Source organism: Danio aesculapii, chromosome 10, assembly GCF_903798145.1.
Source record: "Danio aesculapii chromosome 10, fDanAes4.1, whole genome shotgun sequence".
NCBI classification, from domain to species: Eukaryota; Metazoa; Chordata; class Actinopteri; order Cypriniformes; family Danionidae; genus Danio; species Danio aesculapii.
Window position 1 is genome coordinate 10,805,564 of NC_079444.1, and position 20,474 is coordinate 10,826,037.

Here is a 20,474-nt window from a genome sequence, read left to right on the forward strand (position 1 = left end):
AGTTTTGGGTCATAAGGCTACAATAACAATGAGAAGAAGTGAGCGCCAACCTGGAACCATTTGGCATGTCGCAGAGAGGCCAACGCCACCAGGCACCTCTGTCTATCCAACAGGTCCGCCGGCTCGCTCGACTCAACGCTCTCTATCGGTGAGAAGAACGGGACAGGAAATCAAATCTCACACGCAAAGACACACACACGCACTCTCACACATGTACACGTGATGAGGGAAGGGGCTGTTAAGGCACAGCAGGAGGGAGGAAAGAGGAGGGAGCCAATCGGCTTTGGTGGTCCAGTGCATCCAAAGGAGATGGAAGTTGAGTGCATCTCCTTGGCTGGCTGGAAACTGGAGGAAGGATTCGCTAAAGGTGTTAGCATGGGCCAAGTGTTATGAATGGCTAAAACCAGCCTAAAAGAAAAGAGAAGGCTGGATGAGGTTGCTCAATTAGTGTTTGATGTGTCCTAACCAGGTACGCCGCAATACATAAGCAAATCTCATCTTGCTCTCTGATTGGTTTAAAACCCCATCGTCTCGTCAACTTTGAGGATTATTATATCAATAAACTGATTATTATGAAAGCCTACGGAGTTCAACTTTGTATATGATGGTCATGTTTTATTAATGATTTGTGAATCTTTAAAGGTGATTGTCTTCAGAAACATTTTTGTTGTGCTGGTTGAAGGTCTCTTAACAATCCAATAGTAATTATTAAAGTAAATGATCTATGATCTATGATGATCTAAATGTATTTTTATATTCTAGGTAAGGCATAAAACTAAAAAATGTTCATCCAATTAAATATCGTCGGGCCGGCAATTCCTATAATTCTTATAAGTAGCACAAACTGTCTGTCAACAAATGTAGATTTGTACATCTGCGCACCCTTGTTCACGCAGAAAGATCCGTCGTTTGCACGTGCACACGAGAGAGTGACAGCGTTAATAACAAATGTTGAATAAAATTTTTTTTTTAATTCCTGAATCAATATTGGAGTTACTTTTGCACACTGGAGGAAGGACGACACCATGGCTGTATTATTTCTTTTAGACAGGTAAAGTTCTGTTTTAAAACTCTTTTAGTCACGCAAAGCTGATGTAGATTGTGTTGTGCTACGAATGGGTTATTTGCACGGAAATGTTGTTCAGCCACTGAAATCTTGCAGTAAAAGACTAATGTGACTATTTTCAATATCATAAAGGGCATTTTACAGCATCGATAATGTCGATTTATATTTAGTTTAACAACAAAACATAAGTAAACAGCGTTATTCCGTCTAATCTGCTTTACTGAGGTGAAGTTGGTTTTATATTCACATCACATTGGTTAATTTCTGAACAATGACAACCTGTGACGCGCTCCCTATGCTGTTTATCATGCTTCTTTGAATATTTGGTCTGAAATAGCATGTAAGTATGGCTTAGCATTTGGCTTGCAAGGCATAGTTGCTTTAGGACAGAGCACGTGAGAGAGTGAGACCGGCGATCCTTGCATGCATGAAATATTGCACATTATGACAAGTTTTGCTTGCTACACAACTGAAAACGTGCAAGATAAACTAGAGTTTTCATTGGGAATTGTAGTGTTTTAAAGTACTATGAAGTTTTTTAGCTGGCGAATTACATGATCTCAGGGGAGGGACTGTGTTTTCAAAACTATTATGCCAACGGTTGGCATTTTGGCAGATCACTTACTCCACCTTTAATCGTTCTTAGATATTTAATAATAGTGTGTAACTTTCAATTAAACTTTTTTCCCTTCAAATGTTAATTTAATATCTTAATATCTATTGTTACACATTTAATAATTAAATTAATTATTAATAATACATAACAGCTATAAAATAATTTTTATTTAAAATTCATTCATTTGCTTACCTTCGGCTTAGTCCATGATTAATCAGGGGTTGCCACAGCGAAATAAACCACCTTTATTGAAATTCTTTGATTTTATTTTAGATTTTTATTACTAGTGACACAAACATGCTTAACTTATGGCTTAACAGTTTAAAGTCTGCAAGTTTTTGTTTTAAATGTGTTTTACAGCTCAGTAAGTCTGAATAATACAAAAAAAGAAAAAAAATCTAATAAAAAACATTCTCTTAAAATATTGTTGTTATTTTTTTTTAATAATGACATTTAAAAAAAGCTGTGTTTTCTATTTAAATGCATTTAATATGATTCATTTTTGTGATTGCAAAAAAAAAAAAAACGTGTCACTGATTACAAATACTACTTTAAATTTGTCTTTAAACCAGACCCCAAACTTTTGAACCGAAATATAAAGTATTCCAAAATAAAACATGGCACTAATATTGAAAACAACTTGCTTCAGACAAAATGCTTCGATAAACGTGCACCCTTAATCTCTTCACTCAGTATTTCAGCAAGAGCAGAAGTATATTTGCCTAATTTCCTGCATCATGCCTGGTTAGGAGTTTTGTTTGTCAAAAGCAGCGACACAAGCTAACAACTTCAGCGAATCGGTGCCAGTTTGTGCTTGGATTGACACTGGAATAATGAAGACATGCAGTGGGTATTGTTATAGGCCAGTCACAACAAGAAAAGAGATCACTCGCACACAACACACACTCGCATCTGAGTTGTCAGAACATTATTCTTCATCTCTCCCACCCAAACAATACATAAGGCTCAACTAGCTGGCCGTTTTTCCTTCCATAGGCTCAGTGTGTGTGAATCTAGAGTGCGTTAGCATCGTATTGTGTTCTTCCAACAGATAAACAAAGAGATAAAAGAAGGCACAAGCTGCCGCAGTGTAAATCCAGGACATGGTGTGCAGGAGTTCAGGGTATTAATCACGAAGGGATTACATGACGATAACCGAACCATTAGTCTTTCATAATTCTTCTCTGGGTTTTAATCAGAGCAGCCCAGCTGAGGATGAGGAAAGAGGAAGATCTGTCAGAGTGATCGAAAGCTTTAGACAGCCCTCTAATCAATAACACACACACAGAGAGAGAGAGAGAGAGAGAGAGAGAGAGAGAGAGAGAGAGCGAGGAGAGAGGAGAGAGAGAGAGAGCGAGAGAGAGAGAGAGAGAGAGAGAGAGAGAGAGAGAGAGAGAGAGAGAGACCGCAAAAATCAACATCAATCCATCGTTTATCATCCCACAAACGTCCAAACATTCAAAAAAATGAGATGAATGTTTCCTTGCATCTTTAATTGAATCCTACAAATCTGCAGCACACAGGCACAAGCGCCTATACAATCAGACCCAAACTCTCAGGCATATAACAATTTAGATGTATCCATCAATCCATCCATTCATATATTCAGAGCTTTGCAAACTAATAATTAAAAACAAAAGCATCATACAGACTTCTGAATTCCATGTATTCCACTTTGAATGTATTTCCAACATTGAACCACTATTTAACTTTAACTGAACTATAGAAACACTAAAGAAAGAATGAAAGAACAAAAGACAGAAAGAAAAAAGAAAGAACCAAATAAAGAAATGAAAAAAGAAACAAATGAAATAAAGAGACATAGAACAAAGAAATAATGAGCAAAAGAAGGAAAGAATTAAGAAGTAACGAGCGAACTAAAAAAATAAAAAGATAAATAAAATAAATAACAAATGAAATAAATAAAGAACTAATAAAGAAATCAAAAAATAAAGAAATAAGAAACTAAAGAAATAAAGAATAAAGAATAAAGAAAAAATGAGCAAAATAAAGAAAGAACTAAATAACTAACTAAATAAATAATGTAAGAAAGAATGAAAGAAAGAACTAAATAAATAAAAAACAAAAAATAACAACAAAAGAAAGAAAGAAAGGAATAAAAAAACTTACCAGCAAAATAAAGAAATAAAGAGTGAAAGAATGAATAAAAAAACAAAAAACTGAATATAAAGAAATAAAAACAAAGAAACAACAAATGAAATTAATAAAGAAAGAAAGAATAAAGAAAAAGGAAATAATGAGCTGAAGAAAGAAAGAATCCAATAAAGAAATAATGAGCTAAATAAATAAATAAACAAATAAAGAAAGAAATAAAGAAAAATATAAATAAAAGAAATAAAGAACAAAATAAATAAAGAATTAAGAAATAACGAGCAAAATAAATAAATAAATAAATAAAATGAATAAAGAAAGAAAGCAACAATGAGTGAACGAAAGCAAGAAATGAGCGAAAAAAAGAAAGAATAAAAGAACCAAAGCAATTAATTTGAGGTTTTGAAAATAAAAACAAAACAAAATAAAACAGTTAACCAAAAATATGTTTTATTGAATAAATAAACATGTATCCTCTTCCTTATTGTGCTCAGTAATGTAGAAATATGTACATATTACATGTTTTACCTCATTGACTATTTGATATATGCACAAAATGTCAAATAAAATAAATGTACAATTGTAAATGTAAAAATATAAACGTAAAAGTAAAAAGCTAAATAAAATAAAGCCTATTTCTAGGAATATTCAGTTTTTGCATTCTGACATTGAAAAGACCTTGTAATCCTTGATATTGTACTACAGTATTAAAAAATCTAATACAATGATTCTTTCCACAATTTTAGTGACCGAAACTTAGAATAATACGACAATATAATATATTGATGATCTAAAAACATGCCGGAGGTTTTTCACTTGTAGTATTTTATAAGAATAACAATGTTTATTTTATTATCTTTTTGATTTATGGAATGATATATAACTCAGTCACTTTTTTTTAATATCATACCGTTATATGTGTGTGTCAGTGTCATTTCTCCATATGGTATATACTGTATGTGTGTGTGTGTGTGTGTATGCTTGTGTGTGTGTCTGAGCTGATGAGTTCTGGCCATCCTGGCTGGTCCTGAGATTGAGCCGTTTCTCAACGGGACAGGGCCCTTGACCCGCTCAGGGAAAATACGAGGTTCTCCTGTCGTGATCTACAAGCCATCGCTCCTCCTCTCATCCGTCATCCCTCACTCCAGGCCCAGTGTCCACATCTGACACCTCTGCTGGATGGATGAGCTGTGTGTGCTGCCACCACTATTGATTCCTCAGTCCGGATACATTCTTTCATTTTCCCCTCCCGCTGCTAACAATCTACATCAAAGAGGATGGCGGAGGGAGCAAAGCAACCTGAAAATGAGTGCTTGTGTGTCAGAGAGAGGGAGATTAAGGCAAATTGGCTTTAAAGGGATACTCCACCCAAATAAAATTGCCCACGCATCCATAAACTGTCCCAAATGTATAGCACTCTTAGTTCTTGGGCCCATAATAAAAAACATAAACTAAAAATACAGAAGTTTTCCCTAATATAAAGGGGTATATGCACACAGAGTTTTAAATTCAGTTCACCATCCTCTGGGTTTCCGGTTAATTGTCATCTCATACAAAATCACAGCGTTTAAGATCTGATTTCTTTAAAAAAACAGCAATCTTCACTGCCTGGCTGAGATACGATATAAAGTGGGTATCAGAGCAAACAAGACGCACTGCATTAAATTATATTTCTCCATGCCATATCTTTGAAATAAGGAAATTAATTTTATCCCAGTATTTTTTATGGAGTTTCTGCGCTAGTCTGCTGCTAATGACAGCGCCTCAGTTTAAATGGTCTTTTATCTCTTTTTACGCTTTAACAAAAAATGGATGCTTAAATCTATCTAACTGAATGTATTGCAATCACATTACAACATCGATGCTGTAAAAGAAACCTTATGAAAATCGTCACATAAAGCTTTCACCAGAAGTTAATCATTGGCTGAAAAACACTCGCTGTGCATATAGCCTATTGTTGTTTACATTTAAAGGTAGGTTATCATCTGTAGGCCAGTAGTAATTAGGGATGTCACAATACTCAATATAATATTAAACCGTTCAGTATGACCTCCACAGGTCAATAAGCTTATGGATATACATTTTTATTTTTTTTTGCATTTAAATTCCCCCCCTTGCTTTAATTAGTCTCTGAATTGGCTCTGTGCATGTTAGAATGGATACCCATGCGCCAAAACAAGGCTCACTGCGAGTAAATGTCCCATCAGTGAGTATGTTTACATGGACACCAATACTTTGATTATGCGGAAATGCAGCAATTTTCTTTCTCTAGTGGCATATCAAATTCCAATAACTTATTTCCTTACTTCAAACTTGCTTCCAATACCAATACCTCAGAGTTTGTCAGAAGGGCATGAATGAAATGTTGCGGAATGAAAGTGAAACTGCCGAACTGCAGTTAAAGTAAAAAATGTTTAAATTAAACATCCGAAACTCCAGAGGAAACATTGGATAGCGTGATGACGTAATGACGTTATGTTCTACAACATGTAAAACAGCACTGTAAAAAAAATCTGTAATTTAAATTACAAACATTTAACGTAAAATAACAGATGTTAAAGGGGTGTTCCACTACGATATCATATTTTAAACTTTAGTTGATGTGTAAAGTAGCTGTGTGAACATAAACAACATCTACGAATGTAATATTCTCAAAGTCTCTCAAAGAGACATTGGCTTTTACAGAGTTAGCTTAGCAAAGCCTACAGTGAACGAAGTTTGGGGACTACAAAAAATACATCCGGGCTAGTGAGATCACAAAGGCTTCCTGTTGCACGCTTTTACCAAGCGCATACACCCTGTGCAGCAAAGAGGCGTGGCCAGAGGCGCTGTAAATGTTATAGCAGAGAAAGCTAAAATGCAGTCCAAATGCTGCTATTTCCACAGAGGGTCTTCTGTTTTGACAAAGGTGAAGTTCCAGAATCTATCCCAGTTCAGTGCTGGATCTGGCTAGAAGCTCCTCAAAGGAGCAGCTCCATAAATTTTCGAATAAAACACGGTAGAGGTCGGTAACTCTGGTGTAATCTGAACAGGAGTGGGTGCTTATCTGTGATTTCCTCATTGTTTTTCAAGTTTAAGGGGGCATTAATGTCTCATCACAAAGGGGCAAACAAAACTGACAAGCCTACAATCCTTGCACAACCTACAGTTTTATCTGTTACCTCTCTCGTTTAGTAGTACCCAATTTAAACGTGAGATTTTGGAAACCAGATCTAAATTTAGCAGGAATGGTCGGGTTGGGTATAAAAACAGGGCGAGTCGGGCAGCGGGTGAACAATGGCTGAAAATATGGCGTGAGCGGTCGGGTGCGGAATAAAACCTTGCAGAAGCGGGCGGGAGTAGGATTAAAAAATTTTGTCCCATGTAGATTTCTACCGCACATTACATCTAGACAGAATCTAAAGACTTTTCTTGCATTCACATGTCTTTTACGGGCAACATTTACCACCTGGAACTGATTTCCCACTTCCATTTTTATCTATTTAAGGACAACTTTGTTTTATAATTCTTTAGAAATCTGCATAGTGACCCCTACAATAATATCTACACCCTCTCCAGTATTGAGGCTTGCTACTGCCACAGAAGCGCACTCAAGCATATACAAAGATCTGCAGCCTTCCAAATCACAGGCAAAGCATTTGCATATCTGCATAGAGCAACAGAATGTACGAGGGTGTGTGTGTGAGGCAAAAGGTGTGTGTGTATGAAGGAAAGACAGCCAAAAAAAGAAACACGTTTCACATCACCGCAGCTCTAATTGTTATTGCCTAAATGCCATCCTTTAAAGTTACAAACCAATTCAGCTGTCAAATCAGTCAGTCACGGGTCATGGCACCAAAAACTCTAATAACAGGCTTCCAACCCTATCTCTACTCATGTGCTTAGCGCTCAAGTGCTTCTCCATCAGCAATAACCAACTCTAATTGCTTTCAGACTTGACGGATTTCAAAAGAGACTTTAAAACCTGAGCAAGAGTGAACTAGAGATAATTCACCACAACAAAAACAACATACGGTACAATTCTGCCATTTACTCACCTTCATGTTGTTCTAAACCTGTAAACTTGCCTTTTTCTGTGGGATGCAAAGAAACTACAGTAATCCAAAAAGTGTCCTTTTGTCAATGCAATTACAGTCAATGAGGTTCAAGGTTATTTTGGACCCCACTGATTTTCACTATATGGACTACTTCTACAGCATTTATAGCCCTCCGGTCTAATTTATATTCTTTTTTAGAATTTCCCCAAGTTCTTTTCAAAAGAGCAAAGAAATGTTCCTTTTTTCTTTTCTTCTTTTAGAGAAAGGCCTAGTTCCAATTCTATTTTTGTACCTATTTCCCTTCTCTTTACCCTTGGCCCTTGAAACAGAGTGGGAAGGGAAAGAGCTTCAAAATTTACCCCTATAGAAATGGGACACCCCTACTACACCTGCACACGTCATCATATGTCATCGCAATCTCTTGCTTCATATGAGATTGACAATCGCTTCGCAATTTTTTGGGGTATTTATCATCTGGAAATGACTGAAAGCATATATCATGTTATCATTATGATATAATGTGGCAATTAGATCGTAACTGTACTGTACATTTACACCGTGGCCATATTCATCTATGTAAACACACCAAAAAAGCATTAACATTATACCAAACACTGTCAAAAGATCATGCCCAGCCACTAGACATTTCTGACAAGGTATTTGAGTGTCATCAAGTGACAGAATGTTATGGGACTGCTATACAGGAGTTATTATCAGGGATTATAGATTTAGCCGATTTTATTTTAGCGTTGATGGTAAAACATAATGAATGTATGAATGTATTAAAACATGTGCTTGTTTGTTGTAAACAATTCGTAATAATGACAAAAATATTAATTTGTGCATCTCCTTACTTCCGTGTGCAGCCATGCTGCAATTGTAGATGGTGTTTTCTGGGAAACTTTCTTACCCCTTGGTTTCGAATGGTCCTGAAATATCTAGCCCTTCCCTTAGCCCTTCGCCTTCAAGCTAAAGAGAATTGGTACATGCCTACCCCTTCACCACTACCCCTACTAGTATCTTGCAATACATTTAGTAAAATATCGTGCACTGTGATGTCACGGCAAAGGCAAAAGAATTAAGAATTAGAAATTGTGTTGAAAAAAAAGTTAGAATTTCACTGGAAGGCTAATAAGTTTGCCTTCAACTATACATAGAGTTGAAGAGAGAAGGGAAGAGGCCAATCAATATACAGCGGGGAAAATAAGTATTGAACACGTCACCATATTTCTCAAAAAACATTTATTTAAAGGTGCCATTGACTTGAAATTTTTCCCGGATGTTTGTAACAACCAAAGAAATCCATATATACAAAGAAAACAAATCTAATTAGTTCACAAATGAAGTTATGCGGAATAAAATGAAATCAAGCAGGGAAAAAGTATTGAACACATAAAGAAAGGGAGGTGTAGAAAGGCAGTGAAAGCCCAGACAGCAGCTGAAATCTCAATAATTCTTCAACAACCCTCTGCCCTTCCTCATTGTAAATTAATATTAGCTACTTCAGTCCAACATCTACATTACCAGGATGATTAAGATGAATCCAGGATGGACATTTCAGCAAGACAATAATCCAAAACACAGTCAAGGAAACTCTTAAATGCTTTCACAGAAAGAAATTCAAGCTGTAAAATGGCCCAGATAATCACCTGACTTAAATCCAATGTAAAATACAAATTAAAGATCAGATTTAATAGACGAGACCCACAGAACCATCAAGATTTGTACACAAGTCTGTAAAAAAAAACTCAGACCTGATCAATTCTCCATATGAGAGGTGTCTTTAAGCTGCAATCACCAAAAAACCTTTTATATAAAGTCTTAAATAGATTTCAGTAGTTCAGTACTTTCTCCTTGTGTCATTTCATTATTATAACATTATTGTTACTAATTTTTCAGATTTTTTTGGTTTTATTTTTAGGTTTGTATTGTTTGCGTTTGTTACCAAAGTCGGGTTCAATTCCATGTCAACAGCTCCTGTAGAAGTATTATTCCCAGCAAAAAAACATGATGTGTTCAAAACCTATTTCCCCCCCTGTAAATGGATTTTCAATTTAAAACCTTAACTACAGAAAACATTGTAAAATATTGTAAAATATTCATTTTTTTTCTAAGTGATAAACTCCCACACTGCTAACATCTCGCTAACATAAACTTTCTAAAGTGTGATACTTTTGTGAGCAACGTGCAAAATGTAAAATCCATATTTTATCTGCTGTATTATACAGGGCCAATAAAGACAACAGTAAAAAATAAACATTTACTAGCCAGAACCAATATGGTCACCAATATATCCTGTATGCCTAATAATGACAGTACTTTCCTTAATGACTGCGGTATCCTTTTAACAGAGATGAAAGACATGAAAACATCAGCCACATGCCACGAGAATTACACCCAAAATGCGCTGGGCTGCTCTTTCAATCCAGACCAATACCAATATGAATGACATAACGGAAAAACAGTCCTGCTCCACATTTTTCAAGACTGAATATTCGGTTATACCTTGTAACGTCCCATTTCATTAGCGAAGAGCATTTCATGTTTTCTTTGAAGGAGTTGTGTGTCTTTTATCTCTTTGTGTCCACTCTTTTACACTCGTCCCGTTAGCGGCCCTGCGGGTCAAGAGTCTGACAGACCGCAGACCACTCAACCTGCTGCTGAATCAGCTTTCTTTCTGTGTGTGTGTGTTTTGACTATGAGATGAGTCCAGTGGTGTGTGTATGTGTGCTTTGTCTGAGTGTCCCCGAGAGAGTTCTGAATGCAGAGTAAAAAAAGGAGATTAAAGCTTCCTCTACTAATGGACCACCACTAAAAAATGCACACACTGACACGTTCATCCATCCCTCCCCTCACCTCCTGCTAAGAAAATAAAAAGAAAGACAGAAACCGCAAACCTTGCTCCTCGGTCTCGCAGTCGTCTTTAATCTGCGGAGAGGTGAGCGTCACCTTCAGCGTGAGCTTGGGTTCTGTTGTGGTGCAGACCAAGATGGCGGCCTCAGGAATACACTGCTGTACCTCATACTTCTCCTCGGTTAGCTTCTGCAGGGTCAGAGGGTAAAAGTGTCAAAAACATGACAGTTTTTGCTCAGATCACTTTGATTTCAGTTTAGACTGGTTAAACATGTTTAAAAATAGAATTTAATGTTGTTTAAAATAGGTTTGTCAGAAGTATCGAGTTCGGTACTAATCAGTACTGAAATTTAAGAAATGTCCATTTCTTGCTAAGATTTGAGTGATGTTGAGCACGTTCTTAAACCGCTGATTGGCCATTGTGTTCACATGCTCAACAGAAATGACTCTGAGTGCAAACACAGATAGAGGGACTCTGGAGTATTTATGCAGCATCTATGAATTGACCAACCCAGGCTCATTCTGAGAACATAGTCCCGTGGACGTTTCTGGAGACCGCGAAATACATAGCCGGGGGTACGTACGGCTGCATTTTTTTAAGCGAACGCTGCGGGGCGGTGTGACGCCGTTCCCTTCGGCACTTGCCGGCCGGCCGCTCGCCTCCGTGTGGAGGGCTTTCCCGCTGCAACCAGTTTGTCCGGTTAGCTCTTCGTGTACTCTGGCGGACTCGAGGCGCAAAGAGGGGCTGACCACGACGACGACGTCCGGGGAAGAGCGGTTCCAGAAATCAGGTAGGAAAACAAAAACAAAATCCAAAAAAATGAAGCGAACAAGTTCGTCACAGGGTGAGAATGTGGTCAAAATCCGAAAACGTGGTAAAAATCAGACGAGGGCTTTTCTTTTTCTGGACGGCTTTTGTGAATCGTCGTTGGTTGGGTATAGGGACAGAGGAGGGTGGGTCAGCCGATTGGCCGGTCGCACGGTCAATCATTCTGTCATTCAGGCAGACAGGCGGAAGGTCGTTCAACAGCGGCCTCCAGCGGGTTTACGCGAGAACGGCGCGGGGAAAAAGCGCGCACAGCGGCCTCTGCAAAAACAGGGACTACGTTCTCAGAATGAGCCTGTTATGAAGCGGACAGGAGACAGAGGTAAGGAAACGTTAGGGTGTTTATTAAATGACAACAAGGAGCACATGAAGGATAGCCAGGAGGATCAGGAATGATGTTGGGGTCTTTTCCTCCGTGGCTGGGCAACAGGAATACACGAGGATGGACAGCACACACCAGATACAGCTGACAGAGGATGACACAGACTTGGAAGGACTGGAAGACAGGACGATTCGGGTGGACCAGGAAGACTAGGAGGAATACAAAGAGAACAGGTAAGTAAAGCGTTTGTTTTAGCTGAGGATGACTACGCTGAGTGGTCGCTCAGTTGTCCGCTTTCGTCGAGACGAGCCCGGACAATGAGCGACTGGAGTGCTGTGCTTTTATCTGGTGCTCGTGAATGTGATGCAGCTGTGTGCTCATTAGAAGTCAGGTGATGGTGATCTTCGTGAGTGGGGATCGTGAGAGCCTGACCAATCCGTGACAGTACCCCCCTCCCCAGGGCCCGCTCCTGAGGGCCGACACCTCCGACGCCGTGGTGGTCTCCCTCTGCCTCTAGGCGCTGGGAACTCAGGGTGGCTCTCATGAAACTCCACCATGAGACTAGGATCGAGAATATCAGCTCTGGGAACCCATGTCCTTTCTTCGGGGCCGTACCCTTCCCAGTCCACCAGGTACTCCAACTGGCCACCACGACGTCGGGAACGCAAGATCTCCTTCACTGCGTAGACGGCTCCTTCTTCTAGGAGCAGTGGAGGAGGGGGTTCCTCTTCGTGGTCAGGCTCTGTGGAGGGAAGAACAGGATCGTGATAGGGTTTCAGGAGTGATACGTGGAATGTAGGGTGAATACGGTAGTGAGAGGGTAATTGTAGTTTGTAGGTGACGGGGTTAACCTGTTCCACGATGGTGAAGGGACCAACAAATCGGGGACTTAACTTGCGAGAGGGCAGTCGCATGCGTATGTCCCGGGTGGATAGCCACACCTTTTGTCCGGGTGTGTATCTGGGTTCTTCAGACCTTCTTCTATCGGCGGTTACCTTGCTTCGACGGACTGCCCTCTGCAGATGTTGATGAGCCTCGTCCCAGACTCTCTCGCTCTCCCGGAACCAGTGATCCACTGCGGGGACATCAGATGGTTCGCCATCCCAGGGAAAGAGCGGTGGTTGGAAGCCCAGGACGCACTGGAATGGCGTGAGTCCGGTGGAGGGTTGCCGCAGTGAATTTTGGGCATATTCTGCCCAGCCCAAATACTGGCTCCAGGAGCTCTGGTGACCACTGCAGAAGGTCCTCAGGAACCGTCCCACCTCCTGAATCTTCCTCTCTGTCTGCCCGTTGGTTTGGGGATGATATCCAGAAGAGAGGCTGACGGCCACACCTAGGAGCTTGAAGAAGGCTTTCCATAGACGTGAGATGAACTGTGGACCTCTGTCCGACACAATATCTTCTGGAATACCAAATGACCTGAAGACTTGATTAAAGATATTGTCGGCTGTTTCAAAGGCTGTGGGAAGACCTTTCAGAGGGATTAGTTTGACAAACTTTGAGAATCTATCTACGATGACTAGAATACAGGTATTACCTTCTGACGAGGGGAGGTCAGTGATAAAGTCCACTCCTAGGTGTGACCAGGGACGGTTCGGAATCGGCAAGGGATGGAGCTTTCCAGCGGGTAGATGACGTGGGCTCTTGGATTGGGCACAGTCCTTACAGCCCTGAACATATTGCCTCACATCCCTTGCCATGTTTGGCCACCAGAATCGTTGGGATACTAGCGAGAGAGTATTGTTGATCCCTGGATGTCCAGTGCCTAGCGAGGTATGTAAGGAGTGGATCAGATCTACCCGGTGTTCAGGTGGTATGAACTGCCGATGAGGAGGGCATCCCGGCGGAGCAGGGGCTTCCGGAGTGGCAACGACTGGAGGAGCGTTCCAGGTGATCGGACAAATGGAGATGTGTTCGGGAAGAATCTTCGTTGGGAGTTCTTCATGATCGTGATGCTCGTGTAAACGAGAGAGAGCGTCTGCTCTTAGATTCTTGGGTCCTGGACGATAGGAAATGGAGAAATCAAAACGTGAGAAGAAAAGTGACCATCTGGCTTGACGTGGACATAGTCTCTTGGCCTCTTTGATATATTGGAGGTTTTTGTGATCTGTGATCACCTGGAACGGATGTTTGGCTCCCTCCAACCAGTGACGCCACTCCTCCAAGGCTAGCTTGATTGCTAGAAGCTCCCTGTCTCCTATGCTGTAATTCTGCTCCGCCGGGCTCAACTTCCGAGAGAAATAGGCACAGGGATGCAGTCGGGGCGGTGTATCATGATGTTGGGATAATACTGCCCCGACGCCGGTGGTGGATGCGTCCACTTCCACCACGAAAGGAAGATTTGGGTCAGGATGAGTCAGGAGTGGGGCCCTTGTGAACTCCTTCTTAAGAAGGCGGAAGGCTGCGGCTGCTTCTTTGGTCCACTCCAGTCCTTTGGGTTTACCCTTGAGGAGATTAGTGAGAGGTGATGTAATCCTGCTGTAGTCCTTGATAAACCGTCTATAAAAGTTAGCAAACCCAAGAAACCTCTGGAGCTCCTTAATGGAAGTGGGTTCTGACCAGGATAGAACAGCCTCAATTTTCTTCCCATCCATACGTATACCGGTTTGGTCAATGATGTATCCCAAGAAATGAATCGACTTCTGGTGGAATGAGCATTTCTCCGCTTTGAGGTAGAGGTGATGTTCTCTCAATGTGTGTAGGACCTCCGCAACGTGTTGGCGATGTTCGGCCTCACTCCGGGAGTAAATGAGGATGTCATCTATGTACACTATTACAAAGTGGTGAAGAAACTCCCGGAGGACTTCATGAATGAAGTTTTGGAATACGGAGGGGGCGTTGACCAGACCGTAAGGCATGACCTCATATTCATAGTGGCCAGTAGGGGTCACGAATGCTGTCTTCCATTGGTCCCCCTCACGTATTCTTATCAGATTATACGCGCTGCGGAGGTCCAATTTAGTGAAGACTTTAGCTTCTCGGAGCTGTTCCAAAGCGGCTGGTACCAGAGGAAGGGGATATCGGTATTTTACTGTACCGTTATTTAGGACCCTGTAGTCGATGCATGGACGCAGCCCTCCGTCCTTCTTGGCCACAAAGAAGAAGCTTGAGGCGGCTGGTGATTTTGAGTGACGTATGTACCCCTGACTCAGAGCCTCCCTTATGTAATCTTCCATTGCCTGATTCTCTGGAAGCGAGAGCGGGTAGATCCTACCTCTTGGCAACTGGGCATCTGGAACTAGGTCGATCGCGCAGTCCCATGGCCGATGCGGCGGTAGCTGGGAAGCTCTCTTGGGGCAGAAGACATCATGAAAGGAGCTGTACTCCTTAGGAATGTGGATAGACTGCTTCTCAGGAGGACTCTCGACCGATGTTGTAAACAAAGAAATGGGGGTTCCGACCTTGAAGAGGGAGATTTGGAAAACAGGTAGGTGTACATCCAGATCCCCATTTCTTTATCTCTCCTGTGCCCCAAGAGATGATGGGATCGTGCTTCACCAGCCACGGGCGCCCTAGAATGATGTCCATATTTGCACCCTCCAGAACCAGAAATTGAATCCTCTCTTGATGTAACAACCCCACTTGAAGAAGGATGTCTTCGCATTGTCGATGGATACGGGTCGAAGATCGAGTGCACTGGGTTATCGGTTGTATCTGGTATATATGCGAGGACGCCTCAGTACGTAGGTGGAGTTGACGACAGAGGGATTGGGAGATGAAGTTCCCTGCTGACCCGGAGTCGATGAGGGCTGTGACAAGGAGAGAAATAGAGGCAGTAGTTATTTGTACGGTGGTAGTAAGTGGTTTACATTGTTCAATATTCGTACTGAATACACTCACTGAAGTCCGAATGGGACGAAGGGGACACTCCATACGGGTGTGTCCACTGACACCGCAGTATAGACACAGACCCCGGGTCAGCCTCCTCTGTCGTTCCGCTGATGTCAGTCTTCCAGACTCTATTATCATGGGTTCTGGTTCTGGAGAGGCTGTTGACTCAGGCGATTGGAGGAGTGCAGACGAGGGGGTGATGGTGTCCTGTTGATAGGAACGGAGACGATCGGAACATCGGAGAGAATGTTGGATGAATCTCTCCAGACCCATAGTATCATCTAATGTGGCCAGCTGGATTCGGAGAGTGGGTTCCAAGCCGAGCCGGTACGTGGTCAACAACGATCTCTCATTCCATCCACTTGCAGCTGCTAGAGTGCGAAACCGGAGAGCATATTCCTGTGTAGATAGAGTACCTTGCTTTAGATGATACAGCTGCTCTCCAGCGGCTACTTCCCCATCAGAACGTCCAAACACCTCTTTGAAATACTCCGTGAAGGTAGTGATGGAATTCATGACCGGCCCGGCTTGGTTCCAGATCGTCTCAGCCCATTTAAGTGCAGGCCCAGAGAGTAGTGATACGATGTAGGCGATCTTTGACTTATCTGTGGGATATAGAGAAGGTTGCATTTCGAATATGAGGGAACATTGTAACAGAAAACCATTGCACTCCCCCGCTCCGCCTGAGTAGGGCGCTGGTCGGGCCATGGGACTGGAAGGAAGGGCCGAAGAAGAAACTGTGGAGGCGGAAGTGCTCGGTGCTGGTGGTGCGTTGGAAAGTGGAGCTGGTGGCTGTAGAATCCGCTTCAACTGGTCCACCAGCTCTTGAAAGTGATCGGGGGTGCTCATGTTGTCGTCGTTATTGGTCCGGGCTTCTGTTATGAAGCGGACAGGAGACAGAGGTAAGGAAACGTTAGGGTGTTTATTAAATGACAACAAGGAGCACATGAAGGATAGCCAGGAGGATCAGGAATGATGTTGGGGTCTTTTCCTCCGTGGCTGGGCAACAGGAATACACGAGGATGGACAGCACACACCAGATACAGCTGACAGAGGATGACACAGACTTGGAAGGACTGGAAGACAGGACGATTCGGGTGGACCAGGAAGACTAGGAGGAATACAAAGAGAACAGGTAAGTAAAGCGTTTGTTTTAGCTGAGGATGACTACGCTGAGTGGTCGCTCAGTTGTCCGCTTTCGTCGAGACGAGCCCGGACAATGAGCGACTGGAGTGCTGTGCTTTTATCTGGTGCTCGTGAATGTGATGCAGCTGTGTGCTCATTAGAAGTCAGGTGATGGTGATCTTCGTGAGTGGGGATCGTGAGAGCCTGACCAATCCGTGACAGAGCCTAGGTTGGAATTGCCATACTAGTGATGAATCGACTGATCTACACGGCTTTCAAACACTCCAGTTTCCATGTATCGTTATTTGCATTGCAATTGTGAACTGATGACCTTCATGTCCATGTCCAATCACAGTCATTTTCTATATCCATTTCCTGCTAAAATTTAAGCGTTGTTGAGCACCGCTGATTGGCCATTGTGTAAAAATAGACGTTTTGAAAATTTTAGTACCGATTGGTACCGAACTCGATACTTTTTTCTAACCTAGTTTTTTTAACACTGTCTTTGTTGATTTTAGTAGCTTTTAACACGTACTACAGAACTACAGAAGCCAAGAGCAAAGATTCAAAATAATAAATAAAGATTATAAAAAACATATATAAAAAAAAAAAAAAAAATATATATATATATATATATATATATATATATATATATATATATATATATATATATATATATATATATATATATATATATATATATATATATTTAAAACAGTGGGGATAATAAAGGAGGTGGACTAATATTTCTGACATCAACTGTAAGTTAAAAGCCAAACAATAAGACAACTCCCGCAACCATTGTCCAAAATACAGGCTCTCTGTTTCAAGTTTTGCATGTAATAACCAGAAAGTTAACAGTTTCTTATCTGAACTAGTGAAACTGCTCGTAATAGGAAAATATTTAGAATACAAAGTTTTGGACATTTGGGTATATCCTGTTTTAATACTATGGATAAAAACTTTAGATGTTTTTCCCAAAAATGTTCAACCAAAGGTCACAGAACAGAAATAACGATGATTTCCGTGTGTGTGTGTGTGTGTGTGTGTGTGTGTGTGTGCGTGTGTGTGTGTGTGTGTGTGTTTGGCTGAAAAAGCTGCTTTAGACCAAAAAAGCTGTTTCCCACAATGCAGAATGGGAACTTTATGAAACACCTTTAGTTCAGTTTAAACTACTTGAGGATGTTTAAAACTACATATAACATCTGGAAATTATTTGATGTAATCTGTATAAACTGGAGGTGTCACTATCTACTGCAGCACTCCAAACTGCAATCAAGTGGTTGCATTTTGCAATCTTTTTTCAGTTAGTGTGACTACATTTTGTTAGAGGTCTCGCTATTGCCACTATTGATAAATGATGAATGCACTAAAGCTAAACGAAACTCTGTGGCCATTTATCAGCTTGGTTCAATAGAGACTGTGCTACATAAGTTAAAGAGAATGCGTGTCACTGCACCAGCATGACCATCACAGTTCAATCCAATGTGAAGCGTTCAAGTTTGTTACAAGGCTCTCCGATGCAAAGTACTACTTTACCTAGATTAAAAGACAAAGAAACACAAAAATACCTATGTTTCCACCCAAAGATGTGAAGTTGATTTACAAGCAAAAGTAGAATATCGAAAAAAACATTTGCACTGCCGCCAATGAGAGAAACTGCGAATTCCATTTAAAGGCCAGGGGCCTCATCTATCAACGCTGCCAGATTTCACACTCAAGTTTGGATTTACTAACGAAGAAATGAATATGAGAATGTGTGTTGGTCCACACCGACTTCATGTCTGGCGTGCGTGCATTTCTTGTGTGTGTTTGTTTTTTTCTATTGGCGACTCCTAGAGGCAATTGTGTTAAATTGCACACTACAAAGTATCTTTGAGCCGCGCAATGGCAGCTGTATGGGACGGGATGGGATGGGACGCCATACCATACAGTTGACCAGCCAAAGATTAAATCGCAATTTGCAGTGATCATCGGTTTTCCCAGTGTAATCGGAGCGATCGACTGCATGCACATTGCTATAAAGGCGCCATCTGAAGATGAATTTGCATACGTGAATTGGAAACATTTCCATTCAATAAATGTGCAAATAATATGTGATGCTCAAAAGTGCTTAACATAATACACACACTTATTAATGATTCCTACTTGGCTTCCTCGTGACGAACAGTAGGCAAAATCTGATACATAATGGGTAAAAAAGAAGATTGAGTTCATCAGACGCTGGATTCGAAATCAGTTCATGATTGATAGTGTCAAAACTTGTTGCCATGCGCTTTACGAGCTACGCCACTCACGCTGCTGAAATTGTGACTGCTGAAAAAACAAAATTTTACACCTTTACATCGCACTATTTCTTTTTTAATTCCTTCACAGTGCGATGTTCAGACCCCAATGCGTTAACCGCGTCAGCTAAACTCTCCCACTCTATTTTTTTTTCTTTTGTTATTAATTACGGAGAACAAACCTGCAAATAACTCTGTTTATCGGTTATCGGTCTACCACCAAAAGGAGCAACTCCAATTCTGTTAAAAGTTTCTCTTTTTGCTTGCTTTTGCCATTACTTTTTCATTTGGTTTTGCCAAAGTGGAGTCATTACCATATTTATTAGGGGGAGGGGGCAGGGAGGGGTTTTGCGCTCATGCACGTGCGCTCAGTTTCACGTTAATTCGGATGTACACAGAGAATATGTGTGGGATTCAGCATACACACTGTTTCATACATCTGAATTTTATACTGCGTACGCACGTTTACAGCTTTGTCCGTACGCAATGTTTTAGTATGAATTCAATGCAAGTCTACATACATGAGGCCCCAGGTGAGCTAAATATGTACATTTTATACCCCACTAAAGGCTTCTTTCTCATTATGTAATTAATAACACAAGATATACTACGTGACCTTGCGTTGTTTCCATGCGTTTGGTTGTGAGATGTAGTTTGTGGACAACACAAAGTTGTCGGCGATTCTCCTATTGTAATGTCATGCAGTGTGAAAACCCCTGTCGCCGATCCATCTTGCAGTGTAAACACAGCATGACAGAACACTACCCCAGATAGTCATGCAGTGTGAAAACATCAGTGACACGACTACTTTGAAAATCCTGCAGTCTGAACTCGACATAAGAGAGTAATGTCATGTAATTACAATATTATTGTTGATACGTCATTAGTATTTGTACTAAATGTTGTTAGGTTGTGGTTATTTCATAACAAATCTCAAATGTCAAAAAGTGCTGACACATACAGTACTGGACAGGAATCTAGAGGTTACGTCTTTTAGTATCACATGTCCACAGCTGCTCCCGTCATCACAATGCCTTTACAAGCATGTTTATGAGGTGGCACATAAACGCGCGGATGCTTGCTTTAATCTAATCCAGTTTGATGTGGGGGAAGACTCCGTAATCCATTCAATTAATTCAAGCCACGCACTTCCAATTCGCCTGCTCTTTTCATGTAAACCAGAGATCAATTACAGCTCCCACTGCAGTGACCCGGGTGTGTGTTTGTGTGTGTGTGTTCGGACATACCGCAATGCAAAACACATTTTACCACACACATTCACACATTTGAGGAAAAAAGCAACAGCAGGAAGTGTGTCTATCACTCAACTGCTGATGCAACAGAGGAAGGGGAAGACAGGAAGTGGAGGAAAGGAAAGTTGCTCCATTAAGAGCAGATCCA

The 20,474-nt window shown here is 41.1% G+C and overlaps 1 protein-coding gene across 3 annotated transcripts in view; it reads right to left on the reverse strand.

Moving 5' to 3' along the window:
* strbp (spermatid perinuclear RNA binding protein) overlaps positions 1-20,474 on the reverse strand; it is a 175,996-nt gene that overhangs the window by 35,382 nt on the left and 120,140 nt on the right. For all 3 annotated transcript variants that reach the window (XM_056466445.1, XM_056466442.1, XM_056466444.1), the window contains exons 6-7: positions 10,729-10,873; positions 51-142 (exon numbers count right to left, since the gene is read on the reverse strand). In XM_056466445.1, coding sequence (XP_056322420.1) covers positions 51-142; positions 10,729-10,873 — 237 coding nt within the window. The remainder of the gene's footprint in view (positions 1-50; positions 143-10,728; positions 10,874-20,474) is intronic.